Consider the following 11,405-nt stretch of genomic DNA (forward strand, 5'->3'; position numbering starts at 1 on the left):
GCCACATGCATTACTGGTGGGCAGCATCACATACCACATGCATTACTGGTGGGCAGTGTCACATACCACATGCATTACTGGTGGGCAGCGTCACACGACACATGCTTTACTGCTGGGCAGCGTCACACGCCACATGCCTTACTGGTGGGCAGCGTCACACGCCACATGCCTTACTGGTGGGCAGCGTCACATGCCACATGCATTACTGGTGGGCAGCATCACACGCAACGTGCCTTACTGGTGGGCAGCGTCACACGCCACGTGCCTTACTGGTGGGCAGCGTCACACACCACATGCCTTACTGGGCTGTTTTATTGTCTTTCTCTCCCCCTTCTCCCCACTTCTTTTTTTAAAGATTTGTTTGATTATATGTACATGTGCTTGTCTGTGTGGGGAATGTGCTTACAGTATCCAGAAGAGGGCGTCAGGTCCCCTGGAGCTGGAGCTACAGGCAGTTGTGAGTCACCCAACTTGGGTGCTGGGAACTGAACTCAGGTCCTCTGGAAGGACTCTTAACCACTAATCCCTCTGCAGTCCTCTTTTCCTTCCTCCCCCTCTACTGTGATTACGAAATTAACTGTTTCAGTTTCCGCTCAGTTTCATAATTTCCCTTTCTTACTGACTTAATGTTATTTTCAATATGCAGATTACCCGTGTGTATTCCAAACTCAAATCCTTTTTAAATTCTCCTTTTCACAACTATTTTAATATCCTCCACATTCAAGGCTTTTAAAGTAATGTTATTTTTCTAGAGGCTGGGAAGATGGCTCACAGGGTAAAGTGTTTGTCATTACAAATATCAGGACAAAGAGTTCAGATCTCCAGCACCCATGAAAATGCTCGGCAAGATAGTGTGTGCCTGTAACCCCAACACTTGGGAGGCTGAGGCAGGGATTCCCCCGAGGAAACTGGCTATCTAGGCTAGCCAGCTCAGTGAGCTCTGGGCTCAGTGAGATCCTGGCTGAGTCTATAAGGCAGAGGGTAGTAAAAGAAGGCACAGAAATCAACCCCTGGGCTCCACATGCATGCAGATCCACACCCACGCATGCAAACATGCATGTACATATGCAGACACTGCACACACATACCATGATATATAACACACATAATATGAATATATATAAATTCTAGGGGCTGGGGATGTGGCTCAGTTGGTCGAGTGCTTGCCTAACATACACGAAGCCCTGGCCTCCATCCCCAACACAGCATAAACCAGGCCACACAGCTGTAATCCCAGAACTGGAGAGGTAGAGACAAAATCATCAGGTCAAGGTCGCCCTCAGCTAAGTAGCAAGTCTGAGAGCCTGTGTCACACAGGGCCCGTGGGAGCTGATGCGTCTGTAGTGCTCACTGTTTGTGTCCTCTCCCACAGGAGTGACTGGTACGGAACCGGAATGTTGCCTATCAATGTCCCTACCCCACTGGATGGCTTGCCAGAGGAAGACAGACTGGAAACCACGGAGAGGTATCTTCCAGCTTTATCTTCGGGGCTTTGGGTGAGGTGTTGTGTTCCATGTGAGGTGCCGTGAGGGATTGTGGGAGCACACATGGCCCTGAGGGTCTCCCCTAAAGGATCAGGTAAGGCTGGTGCCCAACTGTGCCACTGGGAAGCGTGACACTTGGCTCAGAGTGCAGAAGAGCCCACTCTGAATGCCTAAAGATGTGAGGAGTGGGGAAGGTGCTAGCTAGCCACATACTCGCCACACACGCGTGAAGACCAACTTCAGATCCTCAGCACACACACAAAGCCAGATGTGGGGCTGGAGTGGTAACTCGGAGGTTAAGGGCACTGGTTGCTCTTGCAGGTTTGATTCCCAGCACCCGCATGGCAACTCTCAACCTTCCCCTGGCCTCTGTGGGCACCACACACACGGTGCACCTCCAACACACAAGCAAATACTGTTAACTTTAAAAAAAAATTAAGCCAACTGTGGTAGCACACACCTGCAACCCCAGACTGAGGCTGAGGTCAAGGAGAGAGGTATATCCTTGATGCTTACAGGACAGGCAGTCAGCTGAATCAGGGCACTCCAGGTTCAGTGAAGGAGCCTGTCTCAAAAGAGAGAGCAATGGAGGAAAACTTCAGACAGTGACCTCTGGGCTCCATACATACACACGGACACATGTACACGTGGATACATATATCACATGCACACATACTCACACACTCACATACATACAAGAAATATAAGCTATAACCAAGGCACTTGCATTTCCTTTTATTAATTGGCATCTACCAAGTATCCTTAAGTCAAGCTAGAGAGCCAGCAGCAAATGTGAGGAGATGTGAGCGAGGCAGGGCCCAGGCTCGGGCCCGGAACGTCTTCTGTGATGCCCAAATACTTGGAGCATGTGTGCTTCAGCCGTCCCACCTGCCACTGCCCACTCTGTGGATGCCTCTCCACTGTGGTCATCACTTTCTCACATACACATGCGTGCATGTGTGTGTGTGCTTACGTGAGTGCATGTGTCTGCACACGTATGTGGAGGCCAGAGGTCAACCTCTGATGTTTGCTGGTGTGAGAAACGGAATATCTCACTGGCCTGGCGCTGACCAACTGTGCCAGGCTGGCTGGCCAGCAAGCCCAAGCACCTGCCTGACTCTGCCTCCCCAGAGCCAGCATCATAATCGTTCACTACTCCACCCTGGTTTCTGGGGATCAAACTCAGGTCCTCCTGCATATGCAGTGAGCTCTTTATCAACTGAGTCATCTTCCCGGCCCCCATGTTCATTCTTAAAACTTTCCTGTTCTGATTTATACCATAAGCTAGGATGAAGCAAAGAAATCCTGATAACCCCAGCACTGATGACCATCCATGAGCGCCATAGACCAGGGCCCATGCCAGCCTGCGTGCAGAGCAGAGGGAATGGTTTGTCCTTGCAGGAGCAGGATCTCATACCCAGTACACGCTCAGAAATAACTACTTGTGACAAACCTGATTTCTTTCTCTTATAACAACACGATATTGATAGTTTCAGTACACTTCCATGCAAAATAATCAACTAGTGAAATCCTAGATGTCCGAGGCAGGTGGCTAGTTCCTCTGACACTTGCCCACGTGCTCTGAGAGTTGAGGTCCTTGGGCATGCACGCTTGGAAGCAAGATCTGCAAGGAAGATTAAAAGATTTACCCGGAGCACCATGCAAGGCCCTTTCTTTTTAATTTTTTGAAATAGTATTTGTTTGTTTAAGAGTGTGTGTGTGTGTGTGTGTGTGTGTGTGTGTGTACTCACACTTGCCCCAGGTGGCCATGAGGCAGACAGAGGACAACTTGCAGGAGTCAGTTCTCTGCTTCCACCACGTGGGTCCCAGGGATCAAATGCACCTTTACCTGCTGAGCCATCTCTCCAGCCCTCTCTTGAGAGTGCTGCAGGCATGGTGGGATGGTCCCTATCTGCTTCAGGCCCCGCCCACTCATGGAGGCGGCAAACCGGAGCAGAAACACCCCCTCCTTTGCTCAGCACTGCTGCGATGCAGTTTCCTTGTCTCTGCATTGGTACCCACGTTGTGGGAGTAGAGGAACTAAAGGAGACAATGTGATGCTGGGGAGGAAGCCAGCAATCAGAAGATAACGTTTTCCGAGCGTTAAATGCACACCAGGCAGTGCTTGGCAAGAGGCATCAAACATGGCCAACACTGACGTCTCATTGTTAGGCGCCACTTGGTGAAGAGGAAGATGATGATGATGATGATGATGATGATGATGATGATGATGATGATAACAATAATAATAATAGTAAAAGTGCCAGTGTTTGCAGAATCATTGAATAAATGCTTATTCCCAACTACATGGGACTACAGCAATATTTTTGCAGTTTTCAAAGATATTTTGTGGGGGAAGGGTGGCATGTCCACATGTCAGGAATAGACAAGAGTACATAGGTATATGTGTGGAGACCAGAGGTCAGCCTGAAGTGTGGTTCCTGGATCTGTATCTACCTGGTTTTTTTAGACAGGGTCTCTCACTTAAACTGGAACTCCCAAGCAGACTAGGCTAGCTGGCCAGCTAGGTCCAGCGATCCTCCTGCCTCTGCCTCCCCAGCACAGGTGCAGAGGATGGAGCTCGGGTCCCCATGTTTTCCTAGAAAGTACTTTCTCAACTCCACCATCTCCCCAGTCCTCAAAGCCACTCCCTCTGCCAGGCGCCTCTCTTTATGTGTGGTGGCTGGGTAAGCTGTTCCTATTGAAGGTCCAAGGCTTGACACTGTCGCTGCCTGTACTGCCCTTGGAGGCATTTCTCTTTGATGTGGTAGAAATGACTGTTTCCCAACATGTCATTTGCCTCTTCTCCTACAAACACTGAGTATTTGAAACCAGAGGCAAATTTCCCAGCCTCCTTTGCAGTCATGTCCCGCACTTGACGAGGCCTTTGCAAATGGGATGTCAGCAGGTAATGTGTGGGCCACTCGTGCAGCTGAAACACAAGCAGTCAGTGGCCCGGTTTAACCAGCCAACAAGAGGTCACAGGTCAGCCAGCAACAGTCCATGTACAAACCTGGCCTGCACCTGTGTGTAAATAAAGCTTTGCTGAAACCAACCACACCTCTTCATTCACACATTTCACAAGGCTTCCTAAGACGGTTAGCCTTGGCTTTAAACTTAGAGAACCTGGAATTATAAAATAGCCAAACCTCTGGGCACAGCTGTCTGGGATTTTTCCAGACTGTTGATTGAGGTAGGACCCTCACTATGGACGGCATCTTTCAATGGCCTGGAGTCCCCGGCAGAATGAAAGGAAAGAGCAAGTTAAGCATGCCAGTTCACTTCTCCCCTCATCCTGAGTGCAGATGCCACGTGACCGGATGTGACCACCACCTCAAGCTCCTCCCACTGCCACTACACCACCGCCCAGGACTGTGTCCTTGAACTGTGCGCCGAAACAAACCCTGCCTGCAGTAGTTGCTTTTGTCAGGTATTTTGCTGTAGCGGTGCTTTAGTTCCTAGTAAAGTCCTTGCGTGCCACGTGGTAACGCTGAGTAGAGACCCCAGACCCGCAAAGCCCTCAGTGAAAACATCTGCCGCTCTCACGGTGCTCAGTCTCCCCGTGCTGTAGCAAAACACCCAGCAAGAGCACCTTCAAAGACATCGGGTTGGCTCAGCTCGCGGCTTCGGAGGTCCATGGTTGGTTGGCTGGATTCCTTTCTCTGTGCCTGAGACAAGACAGAAACCTCATTGAGGCAGGAGCCTGAGGCTCAGAGGCCAGAAAGCTAAGAGAGGAGAAACAGGAAGTGTCTGGGGGGTTGTACATCCTTCATAGGTCTGCCACCTGTGATCAGCTTCATCTAGCCAGCTCCCACCACCCGTGAATACTGTCCAAACAGGAATCATCAAGGGATTAACCCACTGATTAGGTCAGAGCCCCTTATGAAGCAACACTTCAAAAAGCCCACCTCTGGATTCCATTGCACGGGAACCAAACCCTCAGCACAAGCCCTTTGGGGAGACACTTCATAGCTGAGCATTAACCCGAACTATAACAAAAGCAGTTGAAAGATACTTTCTTTTCACCTAGTCCTCTTCCATGATCTGGGTCAGACTGGGGCAAGAACCCCATAGGTAAGCGATTGCCGCACAGCATGATGGTCTGAGTCCAGGTCCCCCAGACGCTGGGCGCAGGAGGACATGTCTGAAATTGTAGCATCCCTGACATGTGACATGCCACCCCTCCCACTCGAAATACCCTTGAAAACTGCAAAAAGCTGCTGTAGTCCCGTGTAGTTGGGAGGGAGCATTTATTACACCGGTGATTCTGCAGACATTGGCCTCTATTATCAACTCCCTTATCTCCAATGTGCAGGGTGGAGACAGGAAAATCACTGGACTCTCATTGGCCAACTAGCCTGGGGTGCACAGCAGAAAACAGCAAGAGACCTGCCTCAGACAACATAGAAGGCAAGATTCTGACCTTCACATGCATCCAATGACACACACACACACACAATCACACTCGTGTGTGCATACACAGACACCCACACACAGAAGAGAGAGACTAAGTAATAAATAAAATAGATCCTTCAAATTTCTTTCACTAAAGGCTATTTAGAAATAGACTGTTCACAAGGTGACCCAAACTCAGAAAGATAAAAATGTTTCCTGTCGTGGGCAGGTCCTAACCTAGAGGGTACACATATGTACGTGTAAGTTGCTGTGAGTGTGGGCAAAGCCTGAGAATCTAGGGAGGGGACGGAGAGGGTGATAATAGGGGATGAGGAAGGAGGGGAACAGGTGGAGAGACACATGGGACATGGAAGAGTGGGGAGGCTATCAGGGTGACAGGGGTGGCAGGAGGTGGGGGAGACAGGGAAAGAGAGTCACAAAAGCACCCTTTGCTCTAAAATGTCATAATTGAACTTAACGCATTATATGTTGATTTTTAAAAATAAAATTTTCAAAAGAAATTTGCTGTTTGATTTCACAGCAGCTGTGAACTTCCTAGTTATCCGTGGCTTTGGTTCTATTTTAATCCCATTGTGTCCTGAGTACATCATTGGATAGATCTAATCTTTTGAAATCCTTTGAGCTTCATTACAGTGGTGACATGGGCCCTCTGATAAATGTTCCAGGTGCACTTGAAAGGGGCCTGAAATCTGTGACCCCCTTTTGAAAAACAGTTTTTTATTCCTTGGTTATAAATATCTCCCCCAGCACCGTTGGCTGGCGGAGGCAGTGTGACTGTCTGCCCTCTGCTTCTCTGCAGCACTGTGGGCTGGTGGAGGCAGTGTGTCTATCTGTCCTCTGCTTCTCTGTAACACTGTGGGCTGGCAGAGGCAGTGTGTCTGTCTGTCCTCTGCTTCTCTGTAACACTGTGGGCTGGCAGAGGCAATGTGTCTATCTGTCCTCTGCTTCTCTGTAACACTGTGGGCTGGCGGAGGCAGTGTGTCTGTCTGTCCTCTGCTTCCCTGCACGTGAACTCAGCAGAAGCAGCTGCAACTAATACTGGAAAGCGCCGGCACAGCAAGGCTCCCAAATGCTCTGCCTTCCATCCTATGTTTATGCTGAGAAGGAAGAACTGTTCAATGTCTTATTCCTTTCCAGAGATATCTGTGAGCAGAGCATAGAAATCATGCTGACTCCAGAAATGATCCAAGTGGAATTCCCCATGCTCAACCACAAGGAAGCCAAGAAGGAGAAGTAAGTGGGTGTCTTTACCTGGAATAAGATTCATCCTAGGTGAAGGCCAGAGCTGTTCATAATGTCTGAATCTCAGTATCGCAAGCCTTGAAAGGGGCGTATCTCCAATGTTTCAAATATTTAAATGTATCAGCATTTATACACTATCATCTCCTTCAAATGCTTTAGCAAGAAGCCTTTAAAAATTGAATCCACAGGGCTGGAGAGATGATAAAGTGATTAAGCATGCATACTGCTCACCCAGAGGACCTGAGCTCAATCCCCAACACTCACATCAGCTCAAACCTGCCTGAAACTCCAGCTTCTGGAGAGCCAGTTCCCTCTTCCAGCCCTTTGGGCACCGCATGCATGTGCACAAACCCACACGCATACATATACACATAATTATTTAAAATAACAATAAAATGTTGTTAAAACTTGAATCCAGACATGGGGGGATCAGTCTGTAAGTGTGTGCTCAGCAAGCGTGAGAACCTGAATTTGATCCCCTAAAACCTGTGGTTTGGTTTGTTCTTTAAAGAGGCAAATTGGACATGGTGGAACATGACTTTAATCCCAGCACTTGAGAGGTAGGATCTCTGTGAGTTCAAGGCCACCCTGATCTACATAGTGACTATCAGACCAGCCAGGGCTACATAGAAAGACCCTGTCTCGAGAAAAAAAAGAAAAGATATGATAGTGTATGCCTGTGATCTCAGCACAGGGAAGACAGAGACAGAAAGATTGCTGGGGATGGTTGGCCAGCTTAGTGAGCTTCAAGTTCAGTGAGAGACCCTGTCTCAAAATAAAGCAAAGAACCCCAAGGAAGATACCCAACGCGTTCTTTTACGTTCAGTGCAATGGCTGCGCCTAAGCAACGGCTGTCCCAACCAGCAGTTGCAACCCTGCTGCTACCACAGCTGCACAGGCTGCAGCCAGGTGGGAAGTGTTGCTCTGCTGCCGGCCCTATAAAGTTGCCGCTAAGGGAAACTTTATCTAAATCTCTATCCTTCTACAGAACTCAGGATTCAAAGGTTGAGAGGAAATCCTGTTCACTCAGAGAGGCTGAGTAGCAAGCAGCTAACCTCTCCTGGCTTGCGTCTCCCCAAAAAGGGGGCGTCCTTCTGCTCAGCCCCCACATAAAAACCCCAGCTACACTTAGTTCTTCCCTAGCACTTCCTGTCAGTGACTTGCTGACTCAGCCTCCTGACCCAGGTTAGTTTTATTTAATCAATTAAATGTAACACGCCTTTGTATCATTAACAAAAACAGCAGAAAAAGAATGTTACACACCTTTACAAAGTTAAAATAATTTTCCACAACACCAATGTGAGCCTCTGGCCTACACACACACACACACACACACACACACACACGTCTGGCCTACACACACACACACACACACACACACACACACACACACACACACACACATACACACACGTCTGCACTCACATATCCAAGGATGCAAACCCAGCTATTGCTATCTGAGCATTGAGATCCTGTAGCATCTGTATGACTGGTTTCTCATTTCACCTTCATGGTGGTCAGAGTGACAGGGGTGAGCAGAATGGGAGGTGGAAACCGTAAGAAACAATGTAGCTGAGACCCAAATCCAGTTAGAGGCACTTGGGGGCTGAAGGTTCTCACTGGTTACTAAATTACTGCCAAATATAATCAAAACCTTCTTTCTGTATTAAAATAGAACTTCCAATCTTCATGGGACATCAGGATAATTCACATGGTTTTTTGAAGTTTGTTTACTTGGTGTGTGTGTGTGTATGTATGTTGTGTGTGTGTGTTCTCTCCTTCCATGATGTGGGTCCAGGGAATCAGACTCATATCTCAAGGCAGGGCAGCAAGTACCTTTACCCCACTTCTAAATTCTTTTAAATAACATTTATTGATTGAATTTGTATGTTCTCATGTGAATATATATGTATATATGAATATATGTATGGGCCTGTATGGGCCATGGTCAGCACACAGTGGAGGCCAGAGGACACTTGTCTCTCTCCTTCTACTCTGTGGGTCTCAAGGATGGATCTCAGGTCATCAGCCTTGGGGCCGTTGCCTTTACTAAGGAGCCATCTGATCTGCTTGACTTGCATGTTTTAATAAGTGGCTTAGTGTATCTTTGCTGTGTTTCCGATATTCAGGGATGCCAAAGACTCAGCCCAGCCTCCAGAGAAGGTGGGAGAGAAGGTGCTGGAGGAAATGAAGAATCTCCGGACCAAAGCTCTCAACACATACTTGATTCTAGACTAAGCATCACCGTTGTGTCTATTACCCCTCTTTGCCCTCGAAAGCCACTGAGATCCTCTGAGTTCATTTACATTCAAGCTATTTTTAGAATTAAAGTTTCTATAGTACAGTGGTGAGTATCCCCACCTGTCATGCGGGAGACTGGGGTTCGATTCCCCGACGGGGACCCCCCCCCAAAAAAAGAATTAAAGTTTCTAGAGGCAGGAATTGAAATGTGGATGCCTTGGTTTTAAACTATATTTTTTCTTGCTGGAAATAAAAATATGTCATTGGTATGATGGCAACGCTGAGAGACTCTTGGTACAAGACTAAGCTGGACAAAGGCGAGAGTCACCATGACAAGGGACTAAGGGCCAGGGGCCAGGAAAGGGGTCACTCAGTAAAGTGCTTGTCTCAAGCATGAAGACCTGAATTTTATCCCAAGAACCCATGTAAAATGCTGCGTACAAAGGTACACGCTTCTCATCCCAATGATGGTGAACAAGAGGTTGGGGATGGGAGAAGATCCCTGGGACGCAAAGGCCAGCCTGTCTAGCCTGCTTGGCGAATTCTGGGCTAGTAAGAGACCCTGGACTTTTTTGTTTATTTTTTGGGGTTTTTGTTGTTGTTGTTGTTGTTGTTGTTGTTTTGTTTTTTTCAAGACAGGGTTTCTCTGTGTAACAGCTCTGGTTGTCCTGGAACTCCCTTTGTATACCAGGCTGACCTTGTGCTGGGATTAAAGGAGTGTACCACCACAGTCCTGCAAAAGAGACCCTGCTTTAAAAATCAATGTGGAAAACATCCTTAGGAATTGTGTCTGGGGTTGACCTCTGGCCTGCACACACACATTCACATGCACCCAGACTTCTCTCTCTCTCTCTCTCTCTCTCTCTCTCTCTCTCTCTCTCTCTCTCACACACACACACACACACACACACACACACACACACGTGCCAAGAGACTAAGAGCCAGGCACTCCTACAGCTGTTTCTGGGAGTTGTTTGTGGCAGTTCGTGGACCTGGGAGGGATCTGACTTCCCACCTCTACTGGGAACCTCTCAAGGACCTTGACCTTAGTGGCCACTCCCAAGAACGTCGTGAGGGCAGGAACACTGGCCCCTGGAGTAGCTGTGCTGGGGGCAGAGCTTGGCTAGGACTGGCTCTGGGGTGGACATAGTGAGACAACTAGAATTTTTACTCACTTGGGAACTGGACAGCACCCCCCTGGGAACTCCCAGAAGCACCTGGGGCAGGAAGTCAATGCAAAATGCCAGGAATTCTGGTAACCAGTTCTTTTAATTGTGCTTGTCGACAGGGCTCCGTTCACAGGCACAGGCCAGGAAGGTTGATGGTGTCTGGATTCCGTCACACTCATAATTATCCAAGTGTGTTTGGAAGTATGTTCCCTTCTCTGTTCCTGTATGTATGTATATGTGTATGTATGTGTGTGTATTGTGTATGTATGTATGTGTGTATATTATGCGTGTGTATGTATGTATGCATGTGTGTATATGTATGTATATGTGTATATGTATGTGTCTATGTATGTATGTAATTACTTGTCTTGTCGATGCAACAAAATATCCAACAAAAGTGACTTAAGGAAAGGTTTTATTCTGGCCCATGGTTCCAAGGAATAAAGCCTATCATGGCAGGAAAGTCAAACCATCAGGTGAGGAAGGCACCATGGCAGGAGCTTGAGACAGCTGGTCACATGGCATTCACAGCCAGGAAGTGCTCAGCTCACTTCCCCTTTTTCCTCAGTCTGGGACCCCAGACCATGGACAGTGATGTCCACATGTAAGATGGGTCTCTCCAACTCCACCTAACCCAGATAATCCCTGTATAAAGAACCAGGTATAACAGACACCGCAGAGATTTATTTCCAAGGTGATTCTAGATCCCAAATTAATGATCAAGATTAGCAATCAACAGTATATAATCTTAAATTGTCAGAACCTGAATCTCTTTCACAGAGAGAGAGAGAGAGAGAGAGAGAGAGACAGAGAGAGAGACAGAGAGAGAGAGAGACAGAGAGAGACAGAGAGA

At 47.9% G+C, this 11,405-nt stretch overlaps 1 protein-coding gene across 1 annotated transcript in view; it reads left to right on the plus strand.

The window, feature by feature from the left end:
- The window catches only part of Cfap221 (cilia and flagella associated protein 221), a 77,925-nt gene extending 68,307 nt beyond the window's left edge, over window positions 1–9,618 (plus strand). Inside the window, exons 22-24 of the mRNA XM_005348264.3 lie at window positions 1,373–1,465; window positions 7,038–7,133; window positions 9,272–9,618. Of these exons, the coding sequence (XP_005348321.1) occupies window positions 1,373–1,465; window positions 7,038–7,133; window positions 9,272–9,380 (298 nt within the window). The 3' untranslated portion in view covers window positions 9,381–9,618. The remainder of the gene's footprint in view (window positions 1–1,372; window positions 1,466–7,037; window positions 7,134–9,271) is intronic.
- The last annotated feature ends 1,787 nt before the right edge of the window (window positions 9,619–11,405 follow it).

Source organism: Microtus ochrogaster, chromosome 6 (genome assembly GCF_000317375.1).
Source record: "Microtus ochrogaster isolate Prairie Vole_2 chromosome 6, MicOch1.0, whole genome shotgun sequence".
Lineage (NCBI taxonomy): Eukaryota > Metazoa > Chordata > Mammalia > Rodentia > Cricetidae > Microtus > Microtus ochrogaster.